The 21,641-nt window shown below is 37.7% G+C and overlaps 2 protein-coding genes across 6 annotated transcripts in view; one reads left to right on the top strand and one right to left on the bottom strand.

The window, feature by feature from the left end:
- BMS1 (BMS1 ribosome biogenesis factor) overlaps window positions 1-6,519 on the bottom strand; it is a 31,132-nt gene extending 24,613 nt beyond the window's left edge. For all 5 annotated transcript variants that reach the window (XR_012487159.1, XM_074296693.1, XM_074296691.1 and 2 more), the window contains exons 1-3: window positions 6,402-6,519; window positions 2,297-2,498; window positions 1,504-1,694 (exon numbers count right to left, since the gene is read on the bottom strand). Coding sequence is in view for 4 of the 5 variants with exons in the window: in XM_074296693.1 (XP_074152794.1) it covers window positions 1,504-1,694; window positions 2,297-2,472 (367 nt within the window). In the remaining variant the exon portion in view is untranslated. The remainder of the gene's footprint in view (window positions 1-1,503; window positions 1,695-2,296; window positions 2,499-6,401) is intronic.
- Window positions 6,033-20,022, top strand: LOC141553019 (uncharacterized). The gene is made up of 4 exons (XM_074284880.1): window positions 6,033-6,229; window positions 6,291-6,496; window positions 18,225-18,379; window positions 19,246-20,022. Exons 1-4 carry the CDS (start codon window positions 6,033-6,035, stop codon window positions 20,020-20,022), a joined length of 1,335 nt encoding a protein of 444 aa, XP_074140981.1.
- Window positions 20,023-21,641: the final 1,619 nt, after the last annotated feature.

Here is a 21,641-nt window from a genome sequence, read left to right on the forward strand (position 1 = left end):
AAAGGAAATGGTTAGTTATTGTGGAAAATCATTCCCAAATGAACTTTCTATAAGGTTGGATCGCTGATTTTTTTGGAGCAAAGATAAAAATCAGTAACAAAGTGGAGACAGCTAGATGGTGCAGAGATAAGAGTACCCAGCCTGGAATCAGAAAAATTCAACTTCCTGAGTTCAAATCTGACCTTAGACACTTACTAGCTGTGTAACTCTAGGCAAATCACTTAACTCTATTTGCATCAGTCCCTAATCTGCAAAATGAGCTGGAGAAGGAAATGGCCAGCCATCTCCATATCTTTGCCAAAAAACCTCCCTCAACTCTTGTGAGGTGTTGGACACATCTGAAATGGCTGAACAATAAATCAGAAGATTAAAAATGAGACAATCTAACTCCAACTTCAGCATTTCAATCATCTTTTGATAACCAAAAGAAAAAGAAACAGACAGCAATCAAGTATCTATTATGTATGTAGATGCAAAGATAAAAATGAAACAATTTTTGCTCTCAAGGAGTTCAACAAAAGTTTTTTTTTTTAACAAGTAATAAGTATTACAAAACATTTTACAAAATGTTTTACAAAACTTACAAAAGTATTACAAAACAATTACAAAAGCAAAAAATCCTTACCCGCAGCCAAAGAAATCAAAAGATACAAGATAACTAAGGGGAATCTCAACAGGTCTCAGACTAAAAGTGAGAAGTGAATAGAATGCTGAAAGAAATACGGTATTCCAAGAGATTGACTCCTAGAGAAGTGGAAGTGAATGGCAGGCACTGAGGAGATACTTGGCAAAAGGGTAGAAGATGGGAGAATTATGTACAATCTTATTGTTCAGAAAGGGTGTAAAGTCACTTACAACTGAAGATGCTGGAGAGGTAAATTGAGCCCAGGTCATGAAGCAATTTGAAAGCCAAAAAGAGGAATTTATGCACTGAAGAAAATGATTGTGCGGTTGAACAAGAGATCGATTAGAAGGCTAGCTCTAAATAAGCTATGATAAGAATGGTAGCTCTGTGAGTAAAGAGGAGGAAACAGATGAGAGAGATGTGGTATGGCAGGACAATATCAACTAAAACTTCATTATTTCCTAAAAAGTTTTATTAATGCCAGTCAACACAAAGAAGAGGCAAAAAGAGATCAAAAGCAACAAAGTGAAATGGAAGCCAAAGCCTACACTGGTTTATAAGATCTTATGGAGAAACCTGGAATAATAGGGTAAAAAAAGTATCATGACACAAATCTTGTGTCAAAATGGTGATTTCTAATAATTACTAAGTGGTAAAAAGTGACACAGTTTGAAGACACAGTTTACTCTATCCTAAACAATTAAAATCTTTTCTTTTCCCCACCACAAAACACTTCAGCTTCAAAGCATATTGCTTCATTTCCAGATTAAAACAGAAATAAAATAGAAACAAAGCCTATTTGTGAAATATCTCCTATCTATAATCTGATGTCTACAAGAAATAGGCACATGTGAAAACATTATTAGTGCAATTCATACCTGACACAATTGTTACAGGACCCCTAATTTCTGTCAATTTCTGTCTTGTAAAATTTCGAATAAGGCATTGAATTAGAGTGCTCTTCCCAACTTTTGGGGGACCCATTACCACAACCACTACTGGTGGGGGTTCCATGGGAGTTCGATCAACCACTGGAATGTGATGTTTTTTTGTCTTCAAGTCCTGAGTTCTATATGTAAAGAAATAAAAAGTATGAAATTCACACATACATACATACTCATGAATAAAAACAAAACCTGATGACTACTCTATTCTAAGGAAGACATATCTATATCTCAAAGCTTGCTTGTTTCCTTTTGATAAGAAGCAATTGTTTTCTGTTCTGGATTACTGACTGGTCACGTAGATAAGACTGAAAAAAACTTTAAAACTCATATTTCTGAATTCATAATAAATGTTTAATGAAAAACAAAATACGTGCACCAAGGTGAAAAGAAAACCAAAAAACCCTTACCTGCAGCCAAAGAAATCAATTTGTTAAAAAGAGATGATTAAGTACCAAAGGACAATTCAAAATCAAAATCAAAAAACTCAAAAAGACAAAATCAAAATAAAAAATGAAAGCCTTGTATAATGTTACTGCTAAGTAAAAGGGATAAAGTATTTCCCGGTATTAATTAAAACAATGCTCTAAAATTACACAGGGAACATTATTTCATTCAAAACAAAATTCTAGGTCTTTTGCAGTTCTAAAATTAGATCATTCCATCTCCTGGTGTTCATTAGATAAAACAAATGAGCCAAGAGACTCAAAAGAAAAGTTCCCCATACCTGTGAAAGGATCGTGCCATCCGAACAGCTGATTGTACAGCAAAAGCCCTAGGGTTCCTTTTCCGAGCATCTTCCTCATCTCCAAGTCCTAGATCTTTCAGGTGTCGTTTCTTTTTCTTCTCTGCTTTTGGCCCACTGTTTTTTTTTCTATGTCTTTTCTGATCTTTGTCCTCCATGGTGATTTCTAGCAGTTAGCTATCACCTATATCAAAAGACAATGAACAATCATCCATCAATCACTCCAGATTTGACAAATCAGGGAACCAGTGGGGGGGCGGGAGAGGGGAGAGGGAGAATGTTATGCAAAGACTATGTGTCTGATCCCCAAATAGGGGCAGAAAAAAAAGCTAAAAATGATTCCCAACTTTATTCTTCCATAAAATCTACCAAAAGGTCATTTAGCCCAATTCTCCAATAAAAGAAACTAAAACAGTACAAAATAACCCAGCAAAACAAAATAACAAAGACAAAGGAAGCATGTTGGGCATTTGGGAATAAGCTAAAAAGAAAACAAAAATCATCACTTAGTTCATAGGAATGCTTTTTAAATAGTACTCATTCATCCAAGCTCATACAGATCACAGATATCTTCAGAATAAACCTAACATATTTTGTCTCCAAAGGACATAGAGTCTGTGGAATACTCACTCATTCTTTCTAAAAACTAGAGTCAGACCACTAGAGCATGAATATGTGTCAAATAAGTGAATGTTCCTCTAAAAGCACAATAATCCTTAGGAAACACTATTATAATTAATCCTGGGAGTAAAGACCACATATATGGCAAAGGATGCTTAGAATAATAAGATGCCAAAAGTCCAGGGGGGAAAAAAAAAAGATGGGGCCAAATTTAATCTATTGGGGGAGTTATGTTGCCTGAGTTTTCATTTCCTGTTCTGAAACTGACAACAGAGATTTAAAAAAATAGAATGACTAAATCAAGAATTTCAGAGTTAGTATAGCAGAAATAGATAGAGAAGTTTCGGGAATGGGTTAAATAGGCAATACTACATATATACCATGAAGGGTATAGTTCCCTCCACAATTTATAAAGAAATAAAAGAGGGAAGGGTTGGATGGACAGGAAGCAAAGAGTAAGGGAAGAAGATAAGGGAAGTTTCCATGGTTTGGGGAAGGTTAAGTAATAGGAAGGCAAGTTAAAAGCAGAATTAAAGCAAAGGATCAGCAGGGTTAGGAAAGATATGTGGTATCTAGGTGTGTGGGTATGTGTGCTATATGTATGCATATGTATATAACTACATATATCATTTCTTAAGTATAGCTTGCTTAAGGGGTAGGAGGATGAAAGGGGAAGAAAAAGAATAAAGTAAAAAAAAACAATTTACAAGGAAATGAAGATGGACACTCAAGAATACAATTTCATCTACTATATATATCTATATCTGAACTGGTATTTCTTGTTATATATTTTGAATCCTCCCTAATGCTTTGCTGGGCAAATGATAATGTTCTCTTTTGTTTTGTTTCATTTTGTCTTGTATTCCTTTTCTGTTTTTCGTTTTTCTTATTCTGTTTCTTAAAATACAATAAACTTGAGGAAAAAAAGAAAAGTTTAATTTAAAATAATTGTAGACAATATAAAATACTTAGTAATCTTCCTGCCAAGACAAACGCAGGAGCTATATGAACACAATTACAAAACATTTTCCACACTAAGAAAGTCAGATCTAAACAACTGGAAAAATATTAATTGCTCCAAGCCAAAATAATAAAAATGACAATTCAATCTACATGAATTTACTTATACAGGACTCTGCAATCAAATTACCAAAAAACATTTTAGAGAGATAAGAAAAATTGTTATAAAAATTCATCTGGAAGAACAAAAGGTTAAGAATATCAAGGGAATGAAGGGGAAAAAAGTGCCAGGAAAAAAAAACCTGCATCATAAAGTGGTAAGCATTGAAACAACCTGGTAGTGGTTAAGAAAGTGATGAATCAGTGAAATAGACCAGGTACACAATATATAGTAGATAATGAACAAAGTAATCTAATATTTGTTAAATGCAAAGGACAAGAACTCATAAAAACTGCTGGGAAAACTGGAAAGTAGTTTGGCAGAAACTATGTATAGATCAATATCCATTGCCATATACCAGGCTAAGATCAAAATGTATACAAAAATGGATATAAAGTATTATACCAGAAATAAATTGAGAGGAGGAGGCAGCATGGAATAGTTAAACTGTCAGATCTACTGATAAGGAAAGAATTTATGACCAAAGCCCGAGAGCATTATGGAATATGTTACTAAATTAAAAAGTTTATGTACAAACAAAATCTAAGCCAAGATTAGAAGGAAAGAAGAAAAGTTGGGGGGAAATTTATGATGCTTCTCTGATAAAGGCCTTATTTCCCAAATATGTACAGAACTGAGTCAATTTATATGAGAAAGAAGAAATCTGAGAACTCAAAACTTTTTGTAAAATGGATTTTTAAAACCTTTTTATGTATAATTGCAAAAATTATTTAAAATAGTTTTTAAAAAACAATTTCAGAGTTAGAAGAGACTAGAGATAATCCAATAAGACATCTATGGATCTCTCCTTACTACACTTAATAACTTACAGTAAGAGGGAAGTCCATTGCTTTTTGCAACTTTTATTCCAGTGCTCCTAGTACAGAAAATCTATTCCCCCTTCTACATGAGTACCTTTCAGATACTTAAATATCACTACCATTTACTTCCTAAGTCTTTTCCTTAAAAGTCTGTGGTTTTATCAAATAATTGTCATAAGTCATTACCTTAGGGATCTTTATAATCCCTGTCACATTACTCTGGCATTCTTTTGTTCATCAATATTCTTCCTAAAAACATAACAATGATAGCCTGTAAGGTAATCTAACACTTCATTAGCCACATCACTTTACTTCCCCAAGTTTAAACTGAAATTCACTAAAACCCCTCCTCTTTCTGGTCTGCTCTTTAATATGCCTTCTCCCACCTGGCTCCAACCCATTCCCACACCAAATCTGTTTTTGTGAAATTGATTTGTTTTCCTTAAACCAAACGAACCACTTTATATTTATCCCAACTAAATTTCAGAGTACTCAATGCAGCTCAACATTCTGGACCACTGAACGTTTTAAAAATGTGACTGCTCTCCAGAATACGAACTATCCTTCCAGGCTCCCGCCATCTGTAAATACAAGATGTCCCAAAAGTCTTAAAAGGCACCCAGACTCTTAGGAAACCTTGTGTAATAAATATGACCCAAGCAATAGCAAAGAGGAGGAAGAATGCTGGACTTCTCATTTACAAAGATCAAAAAGACAAAGAAAAGGCTAGAGTAGGGTCCCAAAGCGAGGTAGACCGCATAAGTGAAGTACTCCCTGTAGAATCACAAGTTTTCCAAATCTCCCTCATTTCCACAATCAAAATCGTAATTTAAGGATCGAGCATCCCTAATGAGGTATCCATCGACATTGAGTGCTTACTCCAAATCCGGCCCCCTCCCCCACCTCTGGGAGAGCAGGCAGGAGACGGTCGTTGCCCACAAGGAGCTCACGATTCATCAGGACGACATGGCCACATATACAGGATAAAGGGAGAGGATCATCCTTCCTGCAGAACATGAGATTTCAAAAAGAAAACCCAAAGTGGGGTCCCGAAGAGTGAGACCCGCCTGAAAACGAACGAGGCCCCCAGGAGGGCCCAGGACGGGCAGAGGCAGGAAACACGCACCTCTTACATGGGGAAGCCTCCAGCTGCTCTATGCCTCAGTTTCCCAGCCTGCAAACGTCTCGGAGAGGGAAAGGGAGGAGGAGCCACACTAAGGGCGACCTAATTGGGAGCGATTCACAGATGATCTCCCTCCCCACTTTCTGGAACCCAAGGCCCCGAATCCGTCCGTTACCCCTCACCGGGCTGGGGAGGAGCGACTCCCGCGCGGGACACGAGGACGAGATGGGGTGAGGCGGAGTGGGGAGGGGGAAGGTAGTTGGAAGGGGGGGAGTCTATCTGTCCCGGCAGCCCCCCAGGACTCGAGGGGCCACGGAAAGCCGCGAATTATCCACAGGCCGCGACCCCGGCTCCTGAACCATTCGCTGGTTGGCCTCCCGCTGTCCTTCTTCCCGTAACTACCTTTCCACCCCTTCTCTTCGGTCCTCCAGCAACCGTTACGGGTACGCACAGAGATTACCGTCCTCTTCTCCGCATGGACACCACCGGAAGCGGAAGTAAGTTCACCCATTTACTCCCCGCCTCCCCTAAGGCCGTGAAACAAAGTGCCCGGACATAGAGGAAGGGACAGCTTTTTCCGAGACACACAGACTGAGACACTCATGATTGGTTAGCGGCGGAACGGAATTACGCATGCGCACTGTCGGGGTTTGGGGGGGTATGCACGTGTGATCAGAATCCATACAAATGCTCCGGATTATGGTTTCTAGGATTCTCCTTCAAATTAGCGGCAGGAGAAAACCTTAGATTGGATTTTTTTCTGACCTTTGACTGAACGGATTCTATTTAGTAATAAAACATTTCAGGAATCCTGCGTGATAGTATGATTGATAGATTACATAGATATTAAACTATATACATACATATACACACATATATATAAATATATATAAACCGTGTCTATATGTACACAAAATAATGCGTATATGTGTACATACAGCCATTAGATGCGTATAAAACCGTGTCTCTATGTTCACAGAAAATAATGTGAATGTGTATATATGTATATTTTACTATTCATTTACAATCCCATCTTACACTTCATTTCGCTATTGGGTCCCATTTCTCTTTCCATTTCCTTTTCCATTATATAGATGAGGAAACAGAAGTGGAGTTAGGTGACTTACCGGAAGTCACACAGCTTGTAAGTGTCTGATGCTGTGTCACCCCCTACCTGCTCAAAACACACACACACACATACACACACACACACACACACACACACACACACACACACACACACACACACACACACATATATTTTACTATTCATTTACAATCGCATCTTACACTTCATGATCCTATTGGGTGGCATTTCCCTTTCCGTTTCCTTTTCCATTATACAGATGAGGAAACAGAGGTGGAGTTAGGTGACTTACCAGAAATTACACAGCTTGTAAGTGTCTGATGCTGTGTCCCCCTAGCTGCTCACAACACACACACACACACACACACACACACACACACACACACACACACATATGTATATTTTACTATTCATTTACAATCGCATCTTACACTTCATGATCCTATTGGGTGGCATTTCCCTTTCCGTTTCCTTTTCCATTATACAGATGAGGAAACAGAGGTGGAGTTAGGTGACTTACCAGAAATTACACAGCTTGTAAGTGTCACCCCCTAGAAGCTCACACACACACACACACACACACACACACACACACACACACACATATATATATATATATATATATATATATATATATATATATATGTATAGAAAATCATAATGGTATGACCCCACATGATTGAGAAACCCCATTGATTGAGAAAGTGCAAAATCGAATTGTATAGGACTCAGCAGTAATTTCATGCTCTCCCTCGGGGCATTCAGATCACTCTCTAGTACATTCTACTTTTTTGGAATTTACACAAAGGCAAAACTGAATGGAATTTTAAAGAGCATCTGGATTAACCCCTTCATTTTATGAATGGGGAAAGTGAGACCCAGAAAAATGAAGCAATTTGCCCCAAATGACACCATTCCTTCTACTATTATCATGGAATTAGCTTTAAGCAATTTTTAAAAATCCAGAGCTTCCAGGTTGAATAAAAATATATTCTGAAAAAGTCAAGGTCAGGAAAAAAACCTCAAATACTAAGGTGCTGCAGTCAGGATTACACACAGTAGGGTGGGGACAAGATGGTGGCGAGTAGAAGCATCTCTATCTGACTCCTCCAACCTTCTCTCTAACTAGCAGGAAAGTACTCTAAATATGTGGAGTAGAAGTCGTTTCCACAAGAAGATATTTCAGAACAGGTCTCTTTCAATCTGGCAGGGGGATGGCCTGCAGCAAAGGGAGCCCGGAGCAAGGAGCTGGGGTAAGAAGACAGAGTGTTGTGCATTGGACACCAGAGAATTTACTGGGAGGCTCTTAGGCTCCTCTGGCCGTGTTGCAAGCAGGTGGTTTAGCAGATTTGCTGTAAGACACCCAAAAGCAAATATAAAAAGCAAATTATAAGGGGCAGCTAGGTGGCACCGTGGATAGAGCACCAGTTCTGAATTCAGGAGGACCCGAGTTCAAATCTGGTCTCAGACACTTAACACTTCCTAGCTGTGTGACCCTGGGCAAGTCACTTAACCCCAGCCTCAGAAAGAGAAAAAATAATAATAAAATTAAATTAAAAAATAAATAAAACCAAATTATAAGCCTCTGAGCCCCAGAAGAATGCAGGACCTGGCCACAGATTTCCCAGCACCAGAAATCAAGCCGCAGAACTTCTCCATGGCAAATTAAAGTGACTGTCTCCCCTTTGCCTTAAGAGCAGACAGTAAAGGTCTGGTTGTGAATGGACTCTGATGGGATGACACCATAGAAAAAGACATTAAGAGGTGGAAAAGGTATGTACAAAAAGGAAAGGGAAGGTATAATGGAACAATTAGTTACATGAAGAGTAAAAGACTTATTACAATCTAGGGGGGGAAAAGGAGAGGGATGAGCATTGTCTGAAGTTTGATCTCATCAATTTTGGTCTAAAGAAAGAATAATTAAATCATTCAGTTGGGTATAGAAATTTATCTAACCCTATAAAGAAATAGGAGGAAAAGGATGTGACCTCCCAGGTAATCATGCCTGCCTTGGTGATGTAATCAACCTGCCTATCCTGTGCATAGCTTGCTATTTTCAAACTGTACTTTCCCAGGCATTCTGGCTTGCTCAATCTGCACTCAGTTTGCAGTAATTTGTATCATTTTGCTCTGGCACAAACCCCCACTTCAGTCTGCTCACTGGCCAGCAGAGGCTGGGAGCTTTGGGAGTAATGAGATGTTGTGGGAATGGATTTGTAGGAATAAGCCACCTGCCCAGATATGAGGAGAGACAATTTGTCTGAGAATGTTAAAGTTTCTCCTTGAACCCAACTTTTACATAGTCCCCTCATACACTGACTGATTTATCTACTTTTTGTTTTTATTTGTGTTTCCTTAGCAACATTGTGATTAGAAAAAGTCATCATCCAGAAAAAGAGCTAAGGAGATTAAATGTAAATCAACACATGCTATATTTACTTCTTTTTTCTGCTTTTTAAAATCTTTTTCATGTTTTTCCCCCTTTTGCTCTAATTTTTCATTCTCAACATGATTCATAAAGCAATGTATATTAAAAATAAATAAATTTACTACAATTTAAAAAAAAAACTGAGAATACTGTTCTGGAGTTATGCAACAATGTTCCTTAGGATTTTCCTTTGGCATCTCTTTCCAGAGGTGATTGGTGAATTCTTCCAATGAATATTTCTCCCTCTGTTTGTAGAAAATTGGGCAGTTTTCCTTAATAATTCTCTCTCTCTCTCTCTCTCTCTCTCTCTCTCTCTCTCTCTCTCTCTCTCTCTCTCTCTCTCTCTCTCTCTCTCTCTCTCTCTCTCTCTCTCTCTTCTCTCCTTCTCTCTCTCTCTCTCTCTCTCTCTCTCTCTTTCTCTCTCTCTCCTTCTCTCTCTCTCTCTCTCTCTCTCTCTCTCTCTCTCTCTGTCTCTCTTTCTCTCCTCTCTCTCCTTCTCTCTCTCTCTCTTCTTCTTCTTCTCTCTCTCTCCTCTCTCTCTACCTCTCTCTCTTTTTCTCTCTCTTTCTTTTTAGTTTTTAAAAATGTATTTATTTAATTTTTCCCCCAGTTACATTTTTTTATTTTATTTTTTATTATAGCTTTTTATTTACAAGATATATGCATGGGTAATTTTTCAGCATTGACAATTATAAAACCTTTTGTTCCAATTTTTCCTCTCCTTCCCCTCACTCTCTCCCCCAGATGGCAGGTTGACCAATACATGTTAAATATGTTAAAGTATAAGTTAAATACAATATATGTATACATATCCATACAGTTATTTTGCTGTACAAAAAGAATCAGACTTTGAAATAGTGTACAATTAACCTGTGAAGGAAATGAAAAATGCAGGTGGACAAAAATATAAGGATTGGGAATTCTATGTAGTGGTTCATACTCATCTCCCAGAGTTCTTTCGCTGGGTATAGCTGGTTCAATTCATTACTGCTCTATTGGAACTGATTTGGTTCATCTCATTGTTGAAGAGGGCCATATGCATGCTTGATGATGCCTTGAAGAATTCCATCTATGCCCCCCCCCTTTTTTTTTTTTGGTCATGGCCTTCAGTTAGACCAATAATTTTTAAATTGTCCCTCCTGGATCCATTTTCCAGGTCTGCTGTTTTACCAATGATGTATTTTACATTTTCTTTCATTTCTCATTCTTTTTAGTTTGAGTGATTCTTCATGTCTCAGAATCATTAGTTTCTATTTGTCCCATTCTAATTTTTAATGTGTGATTTTCTTCAGTTAGCTTTTGTATCTCTTTTTCCATTGTTATTCTATGTTTGAATGTGTTGTTTTCTTCATGGATTTTTTTTTCATTTGGACACACGCACACACACACACACACACACACACACATATATATATATATTTTTTTTTTTTTTTGAGGCTAGGGTTATGTCACACAGCTAGGAAGTGTTAAGTGTCTGAGACCACATTTGAACTCGGGTCCTCCTGAATTCAAGGCTGGTGCTCTATCCACTGCGCCACCTAAGCTGGACACTTATATTTTTTAAGGAATTGCCTTCCTTCCCCAAGTTGTTGACTCTCATACCTCTCAGTTCTTTTCTTATTTTTTCTTCTACCTCTCTTATTTACCTTTTAAAGTCTTTTATGAACATTTCCAAGAAGCCTCTTTGGTCTTGAGACCAATTCATATCACTTTGAGATTTCCTCTGTGGATATTTAGTCCTTGTTTGAGTTGGTATTTTTGTCTTTCCTATCACTATAGTAGCTTTCTATGGTCAAGCTTCTTTTCTGTTTCTTGATAATTTTCTTTCCTTTTCTTTTGGTATTTCCTCTTTTTTACACTTTTGTGCTCAAGCTTTGCTCCTGTGATAAAGGGGGGTGCTGTCCCAAGTTTTCTGTGCAGCTCTGAGCCTTGGCTTTGAGCACAGAGTCCCGTTGTGTTTGTAGAGGATAGATTTGCTTGTTCTTTTCAGGAACAGCCTGGTTTCCCAAAGTTGCCTTCTGAGACAGGACTGGAGGCTTCCCCAATGATCTGCTTCTCTACTGATCGAGGACCAAAGATCTCATTTGCTGATTTGCTGTGACTCTGGCTTTCCCAGAGTCTGTTGGAACTGGACTGAACACCCCTTTCACCCCAGTGACACTGATGTTTCCTGAAATTTTTCCAAACTATTTTAAAATTGACAGTGATTTCATTTCATCAGACTCTGTTCAGAGGCTTGATTTCATGTGGTTTTTGAGGGAAAATGGGAAAGCTTGAGCAGCTTTCTGGCTTCACTCCAGCATTTTAGCATAGTAGTTTTTCATCACAATTATACACCACAACTTGTTCAGTCATTCCCCAATTGATGGACATTTCTTCACTTTCCAGTTCTTTGCCACCACAAATAAAGCTGCCATATGCAATATTCGAGCTAGCTTCCTGGAGATCTTCCGGAAGGGCCTTGGTCTCAGCAGGTTAGACACCATGAGAATGGCAAGAATAGACTCCAAAGTCTTTATTAAAGTCTCTTACACAGTCTGTGTCTGTCATAGTCTGACCCAGTCTCCTCTAGCAGACTGACAGTATGCCAGTCTCAACTAGTCTCCATTTTCTCAGTCTGAGTGATTATATCAAACTAGAATGATTATATCATTATACTATACTAGATATATGGGAATTGGAGAACCATTATCTCATCAGTTCCACTGAGTTAACACCTTATTTCAAGTATACTTCTTTCAAGGATACTTCTCCAAAGTTCAGCCCTCTACAGCAATAAATATTTTAGAACATTTAGATTTTTTTCTTTCTCCTTACTTGTGATATCAAGGGTTTAGAGCATCATTGACAAGTTTCATCTTTGAAAAAAACCCTGTTGATGGAAGGGATCAGAGCATCATTGACAAGTTTCATCTTTGGAAAAAACCTTGTTGTTGGAGGGGATGTGGGAAAACTGGAACACTAATGCATTGCTGGTGGGGTTGTGAAATGATCCAACCTTTTTGGAGAGCAATTTGGAGCTCAAAGGCTATAAAACTATGCATACCCTTTGATCCAGCAGTGCCACTACTGGGTTTATATTGCAAAGAAATCATAAAAAAAGGAAAATGACCCATGGTGTAAAAATATTTGTAAAAGCTCTTTTTGGGTTGGCAAAGAATTGAAAAATGAGTAGATGCCCATCAATTAGGGAATGTCTGAATTAATTATGTTATATGAAAGTAATGGAATATTATTGTTCTATTAAAAAATAATGAACAGGCTGATTTTAGAAAGGCCTGGAAAGATTTATATTAACTCATGCTGAATGAAACAAGCAGAACATAGGGCAGCTAGGTGGCACAGTGGATAGAGCACCAGTCCTGAAGTCAAGAAGACCTGAGTTCAAATCTGGTCTCAGACATTTAACACTTCCTAGCTGTATGACCCTAGACAAGTCACTTAATCCCAATTGCCTCAGCAAAAAATAAAAGAAAAGAAACAAGTAGAACACAAAATATGTTGTAAACAGCAACAGAAAAATTGTGCTATGATCAACTCTGATAGACTTGGTTCTTCTCAGCAGTTCAGTGATCCAAGGCAATCTCAATAAAATTTAAATGAAAAATGCCATCCTTATCCAATGATAGAACTATAAATCATACATACTACTTTCAATTTTTTTTCTTGTCTTTTTTTCCCTCATGTTTTTTCCCTTTTGTTCTGATTTTTCTCTCCCAACATAATTCATATGGAAATATGTAAAAATGAATGTACCTGTATAACAACAACCAAAAAAAAAAAAAAAAAAAAAACCAAGAAAAAACCCTACATTGGCCAAACCAGCTACTGGTAAGGGCATGCACTCCTAAAGCCATAATAACATTCAGAATGTATTTGTTAAATTCTGTTTTATCTTTTGTCTTATTTTCCACCTTGTATTCTAAGTTTCTTAGACTTATGAGGGTGAGTTTAATGTTTCTGACTCTCTTAGCACTGATCAGTGCTTGCACATGTTGGAGATGAATAAATGTCTGTGGCTATTTGTTGAAGGTTCTGGGTATACATCTTTGTGAAGACCTGTAATAAGTCATGCCACACTGAATTCCTCAGATCTATGACCTCTGACATTGAACAGAGGGATAGATGTGGCATCAGAAAGATATAAGCTAATCTCCTCTGAAAAAACAAAAAAACAAAAACAAAAACAAACATGTCAATCCACTTGGATAGAGGAAAAATATTTAGTCTGAGTTCCCTAACCAAATGATTGTTTACAATCACAAATGCTTGATATATACCTAGCATTTCCCAAGTCATTATAAGAATCAGGTGATAGAAAGTATGTAAAATGTTTTATAAATTTAAATTTATGTGTATGTTAATGGTACTTTTTCTTCAATCTGAATGAATCTTTGTCATTTTTCTTTATTCAGCTGCCAGCTTTGTACACCAAGACTGAAGAATTGTAGGAAAAGACAGAATTTAGAAATTCACTGATTTAGGGGAAGTCCTAGATGAAGTTCTTTTTGATTAGTAAAACAAGTTAGCACTTTCTCTGTACTTTATCATTTTAGCCCCTCATAACCTTTTTGTTACCTGGCTTATTTAGGGTTTTTTCTGTCAATTTTGTTGCTGTTACTCATTCATTTTTCAATTGTGTCTGATTTCATCACCATTTGGATTTTTTTTTTTTTTTTTTTTTTCTTTTTTGAGGCTGGGGTTAAGTGACTTGCCCAGGGTCACACAGTTAGGAAGTGTTAAGTGTCTGAGACCAGATTTGAACTCGGGTCCTCCTGAATTCAGGGCTGGTGCTCTATCCACTGCGCCACCTAGCTGCCCCCACCATTTGGATTTTATTGGCAAAGATTTCAAAGTGTTTTGTTATTTCCTCCTCAAGCTTATTTTACAGATGAGGAAACTGAGGCAAATAGGATCGAATATTACTTGCCTAGGCCATACAATAAGTACCTGTGGCCAGATTGAACCCAAAATATGAATCTTCCAGACTTCTGTCTATCCATCTGCTCAGTGTCCACTTTCTTTCTAGAAATTTTTTCAGTTGTTGGGTGGAATGAAAGGGAATTATCTTGAAGTTCAAATGAGTACTTACTTTTCCTGAGTACTTAGATAAGAAGTCCAACCTTTCCTTGTCAATCTTGATTTTAGACCACCTTAGTACTTTGTAGGAAGTACTTATTCCTGTATAAATTGTAATCCTATCTTCAGAGAAAAATAAAGGAGACAGATCTCTTGGTTTCTATTGGTTAGAATGTGAAGAGTTGGTATAAATACCCCAAGCTTCTGTGTTCCTCCATTACTTCCTACCATTTGATGTGATCTTTCAAATCTCCAAGGAAAATGGACAACAACTCATCTCCAGAGGAGAAGCTGGATTCTTTTGGTAAGTGACATGCTTTGTCCTCGAAGCCCAGATGAAATGAAGATGGACATGAAGATAAAACTTTTATGTGATATAATTATGAGTTGAATAAATTTCTGCTTTATTACTTCAACTGAGGGGGATAATTTCTGGATTAGTTTTAGCTATTTCCTGTTAGCTAAGTCTTACTAGATCTATTGTAACTATGTACAGCTAATTGTGAAACAGTACATTGAGATTCACTATAATCTGGAATTAGTTTCTCTCTTCACTTTTGTTATAGTACTCTCTTCAATTATTCAGGACAATTTGCATTTTCCTTGGTCGATGTAATATGTAAAATTTCTAAAATAAAGAACTAGTTAAGTTGAGGGGAGGGAGAGTTTGGAGGAACATGCTTCCTACCTAAAATATTGAACTCAAGAGTCTTGCAATTGGCAATAAATGCATTATTGAAGAAACATAAATGATGCTTGAAACCATTTTTTAAAAAAATATTGTTAAAGCAATCATATTTGATGAGAAATTTCTTTTCCTGAAGAATTGAAAGGTATATCCTGTTACGCTAGTTATGTGAAATACTTTGCTATAATCTTGTGAGATGGGTTAACATTGTTTGTCAGTAATGGTACATGTTGGATTTCCCTAGAGAGGAAAAAAATGGAAGACCTCAGTGGATATACATCTGGTTCTAGGGCTGAGTTAATTAAACTTGCCTCTAAAATATATGGATTGGCAAATCAGTTCCATTTGTTCAATAATGAATAGAACCAGCTACACCCAGCGAAAAGAATTCTGGGAAATAAGTGTGAACCATTACATAGCATTCCCAATCCCTCTATTTTTTTCTGCCTGCATTTTTCATTTCCTTCACAGGTTAATTGTACATTATTTCAAAGTCTGATTCTTCTTATGCATCAAAATAACTGTATGGATATGTATACATATATTGTATTTAACATATACTTTAACATATTTAACATGTATTGGTCTACCTACCATCTGGGGGAAGAAGGTAAGAGAAAGGAGGGGAAAAATTTGGAATCAAAGGTTTTGCAATTGTCAGTGCTGAAAAATTACCCATGCATATATCTTGTAAATAAAAAGCTAAAAAAAAATTAAAGTAAAATATATGGGTTGGGGGTAGAGCAAGTACCAACTTTCAAACATCAAAGAGATGGTACTGTGAAAAGTGATGGATTTGGGAGTCAGGAAGACCTGAATTCTCACACTGTTTCTAATACTTATCTGTATGACCTCCATCTGCCATCTGTAAAATGAAGTTAATAGCAGGACCCAAGATTTTGGTGAAATGGATTGAGATAATATTTGTAAAGGGCTTTGTAACCCTTAAGCTAGCTATATAAATGCTAAATATTATAATACTTTCTTATTACTATTAGAAAAGATTTTTAGGAATTTTCTACATGTTAGTGTAGTAAGAGGAACTTTAGGATCCTACTTATATGCTTATATTCTTAATAATAAATTTAAGTAAAAATTTCAAAGTTATTCTTAAGTAGCTTAAAGACATCAAATTGGATTGATCTGTATTCCATAACAATCTAGTAGTGGTTTCTTAATTAATGTAGAATTTAGAAGCTGATATTGAGAGAAATGTTCAAGAGGCAAACCTTGCCTCATGAATAAAGACCTACTCTTGGAATCTTAAGACCTAGATTCTAGCTCTGCCATGACATACATAACCTGGCCATTCTTTGAATCTCTCAGAGCTGTAGAGAAATCAGTCCAGGTCTCCTGGGAGAAGTACTTTTGGTTAGTGGCTGTTTTGAAGCTTGCCTGGTGATTTGATCAGTGGAGGGATCTGCCACTCAGAGGAAGAAGAAAAGAGTCAGGGGCAGCCATTGAATCTTCATCTTCACTTGCTAACTTGCAAATTAAGACAAAGTTACCCTTCCCTCCAGGAGCCTATGGGCTCCCAGTGTAAAAGCCAAGCTCAGACATTTAAAGCAGGAGAGATGCTATTGAGTGAGTGCCTCATTTGATCAAGGAAGAAGCTAAAGACTGCAAAAGGGCAGTCTCCCAGGTAGAAAGTGGCATAGGTTGGTGTGCGTCTGAGCTCCTCTGATTTCAAAATCAGGTTTTCCTATGAGGCCATGCTTCAAAGATGCAGAGAAGTAAATACAAACTTGTGTCAGGAGGTAGAGAATATTAAGAGTATGGTGGTATAGCAGAAAAGGCGGGGGGGGGGGGGGGGGGGGGAGGGGCGGGGAGAAATGTGTTATATGAGTTGTCCTTGGAAAGAAGCCAGGGAGTATAAGAAGTGGATGTAGGGGGAATGTGTGAGGGCAAGGAGGCATAAAAACATGTAAATAACCTCAAACTGAAAAAGGATCCCCAATCTGGAGCTAAAAGAGACCTTATGGATCATCTGGGTTAAATCCCATTAGTTTAGAAATGAGGGAACCTATGCTAGAACTGAATTCATAGGAACTATGGAATAACTGAGGTAGAGGGGGAATGAAGAATGAGGAAGAAGAGTAGCCAACCTTTGCCAACCAGGAGTGAGGTGGCAGAGAAGGCAGTCATCATGGTGCCTGACCAAAGTCACTGAGGTTGGAGAATAATAAACTGGTTGTTTAACTCGAGTGGAAAATGTAGGAGAAAGCTAGTAAAGTAGGTTGGCTCCAAATTGTTTAGGATCTTGAATAGCAGATCAAGAAATTTGGTCAGAAGATCACATAGACGGAGAATGGAAAGAATGTTTTAAGAGGTTGACTATTGCCACTCCTTTCTACAGATAAGGAAACTGAGGCCAGAGTTTATTGACTTGCCACCAGGTCTAGAGATATATTCATTCCTGATGCACTATTATTCATTTCCCCCTCTTTCTCTGTAAGCAATGAGAAGTGAATTAATATTTCCTGAATTTTTTGGGGGGGAAGTAAAGAAGGAGAAGGGAAGATATAATTAAATTCCGTTTTGCCAGTATCAAGCAGGATATACTGGACAAATAATGGAGGCAGGAGATCTTTTTAGGAAGGTGTAATAAGAAAGCCAGAAGTAGTGTTTATTTTGAAAGTAGTGGGAATAGAAAAGAGGGAATATAGGCAAGGAACACTAGAAACCTGACTACACAGCCTGTAATATCCAGGGGGGAGGAAGAAGAAAAGGTAGAAACAATGAGTAAAGTTAGAGAGAAAACCATATCAGAGAAACAACAGCAACAAAAAGATATATTAGAAAAGATTCCTCTTGTTGTTCCCTATGCCACAGAGGCAGATTGAAGGTTCAGAGTCATTTCCTCCAAAACTGATTTAGTAAGGGAAAGAAATGCCCCTCTTGCTATAAACTAATTCATCATATCTTTTCCTCCCTTTCCCTTAGATTCTAGTTCTAAGTCAAGAAGAAGAAAACGGTCAGTATTTACTAAAGAACAAATACATATTCTTAAGAACTATTTTAAAAACAACTTATATCCTGGATTTAAAGAAAGGGAGAACCTTTCCAAGTTGACCAATATTCCTGAGGATCGAATACATGTAAGTCTAGAAGTCATGCCTATGTTTTCTGATATTTGTATATATATGCATATGTGTGTGCATACATGCACATCAGTGAACATGCTTACATATAATCTAGAGGACTTTGAGGGAGGGTCATGAGTTAGAAACAGTTTTTTCCTATAGAGTAAGAAAAGTCTAGAGAATGAGTCTATAGTCTTCTTGGAAGACTAGGTCAAGCAGGGTTGCTTAGGCCCTAAATTTAAGTGGTAGGGTTTTCAAATTTTAAGTCTCCCCCATTTTCTTTTAATTGGATAGAGAAAACTATCCAAAAAAGGAGAAATATCTTACCAGCTTGACTTACTAACCTGTTTGTCAAGTTAAAAGTGACACCACTTCTCTCATCAATAATGAGATAAACCAAATCAGTTCCATATGTTCAATAATGAATAGAACCAACTACCCACAGCGAAAGAACTCTGGGAGATGACTATGAACCACTATATAGAATTCCCAATACCTCTGTTTTTGTCCACCTGCATTTTTTATTTCCTTCACAGGTTAATTGCACACTATTTCAAAGTCCAATTCTTCTTATACAGCAAAATAACTGTATGGACGTGTATACATATATTGTATTTAACTTATACTTTAACGTATTTAACATGTATTGGTCAACCTGCCATCTGGGGGGAGGGGTGGGGGGAAGGAGGGGAAAATTAGAACAAAAGGTTTGGCAAGTATCAATGCTGAAAAATTACCCATGCATATATCTTGTAAATAAAAAGCTATAATAAAAGTGATACTACTTAAAGAAAAACTTACTCCTGTGGATAACAAGGTAAAAATATAACTGAAGTCAAGTAAATGGACAACATTACACATTTCTTTTTCTCCCCTTTCAGGTGTGGTTTCATAATAGGAGAGCTAGACAATCCTTACAACAAAAAAATCAGGCACCTGAGTGTTCTACCAGCTTAAGACAGATGTGCCTGGATGATGTATCTTCAGGTCCAGTTCTGGAAGAGGACTTCTCTCAGCAAGAACTCTCCACACTCAGTACATTTAGGCGCCCTTCCAAGGTAGATGAGCCCATTCAAGCTGGCCCAATTAGTGGTTGCTCCCGTGAGAGTAGTACAGCTTCAACAACTGAGCCTATTTGCTCATATGGATATGGCATTCCCCAAAGGAATCCTTTTTACTCCTTCCAAAACATGGGTCCATCAAATGAATTTCAACTTTGTGACCTCATCAGGTCAACCTTCCAGGGTAGGTCCAACCAGTGGGCATCTCCCTGGACTCTTAACGGAACTCAAGTGTCAGAGAACACACCCAACTTCTTTTATGGAGGAGGGAATCCACCCCTGCATCTCCAGGAACAAGACTGGACAATGGCACTGTTATATTCAAACAAATCGACCATTGCTTTTCCAGGGTACAGAGGATCTGTTCCCACATCAGCTGTAGCAGCTACACCTCCAACAGAACTACCCCAGCAGTCTCACCCTCACCAGTTATCATCCCTGAATCTGATGCCCCAGCACCCCTGTGCCACAGGACCCTACCTTTCAGGTACAACATCCCACCTCATTTCAACATCAGTCACAGGAGCTTCAAATTCAGACACAGACACCATCATTATAAAAGAAGAAGAGCAGGGCTCCGAATCATTCTGTTCATGAACCAATAAAACTGCATTGCTTATTGGTTGTTGTTTGTTTCTCAAAGAGGACCAAAATAATATCACTATGTTAGAGCTGAGTTACATTGTGTCCGACTGGCTGATCAGTCCATGAGCTTGGAATGCTCTGAAACGTGGTCAACATTTGGAGTGTATTTTCTAACTTTGTGAATTTCACTTTTCTTCTGAGCTACATCATTTCTGCTTTGGTCATAGGGTACCACACCTTCTCTGATAAGGATACACCATGCCAGATGGGGCTGTGTCAATGTCTCCTATGCTGTTCAATCCATTCCAAAGTTTAAGACCTTGATAGTGTCCTTGTATCGCTTTTTCTGGCCACTATGTGAGCACTTGCACTGTGTTGAGTTCTCCATAAAAATAAGTCTTTTGACAAGTGTATATTTGTCATTTGAATAATGTGGCCAGTCCAATGGAATTGTGTTCTCTGCAGTAGAGCTTGAATGCTTGGCATTTTAGCTCAGGAAAAGATAATCTCGGTTATCTGGTGTCTTAATCCTGCCAAGTGACCTTCAGAGTCTCCCTAAAATAATTCAAATGGGAGCGATTCAGTTTCCTGGCATGTCGCTGGTATACTATCCAGGTTTCACATTACAATGAGGTCAGCACAAAGCTCTGTGGACCTGCAGTCTGATAGTAAGTCTAAACCTCTTCTTACTCTACATTTCAGAGTCTCCCAAACACTGAGCTAGTTCTGGTAATGGATGTCAGTGTCCTTATCAGATAGTTTCAGCAAATGGTGTTGGCTGATGGAGTATCTGTACTGTCTTGATATTCATTGTGTATCTAAGAAAATTGTTGGGCTTAGATCTACATTTCTTTTTTCTAAATGGATATGTGTCTCCCAGGGAACTTATTGCCTCATTAGGAACATTGTCCTGCCCCACAGGGACATGCACCTAATCTCCTGGGAAATCAGATTGACACCTTGAGAGATCTCACTTACCACTAGTAACACCTCATTGACATTCTTTTAAGCATATTTCTGTATTTGTCAAGTTGTGAAAGAAAAATCAAAACAAAAGGGAAAAACTATGAGGGGAAAAAAAGCAAACAAAAAAGAATAGGTGAAAATAGTATGCCCTGATCTGTATTTAGTCTCCACAGTTCTCTCTCTGGATTTTCATCTATTGGAAAATAGAAAATTCATTTTACAAATCTTTTGGAATTGTCCTCTATCACAATGTTGCTGAGAAGAGCTAAGACCATAAGAGTTGATTATCACACAATCTTAACTGTCACAATCTTATAATGTTCTCCTGGTTCACTTCATTTAGCATTAGTTCATGTAAGTCTTTCCAGGTTCTGCTGAAAACCTGCTCATCATTTCTTAATAGAACAATATTTCATTGCATTCATACACCATAACTTACTAAACCATTCCCCAATTGATGGGCATCCATTCAATATACAATTCCTTGCCACTACAAAAAGAGCTGCTATTAGCATTTTTTGTATGTATGGGTCCTTTCTCCTCTTTTATGATTTCTTTGGGATACATACGCAGTAATAATACTGCCGAATCAAAGGATATACACAGTTTAATAGCCCTTTCAGCATAGTTCCAAATTGTTTTCCAGAGTGGTTGAATCAGTTCAC

The sequence above is a fragment of the Sminthopsis crassicaudata genome, chromosome 2, assembly GCF_048593235.1.
Source record: "Sminthopsis crassicaudata isolate SCR6 chromosome 2, ASM4859323v1, whole genome shotgun sequence".
In the NCBI taxonomy this organism is placed as follows: Eukaryota; Metazoa; Chordata; class Mammalia; order Dasyuromorphia; family Dasyuridae; genus Sminthopsis; species Sminthopsis crassicaudata.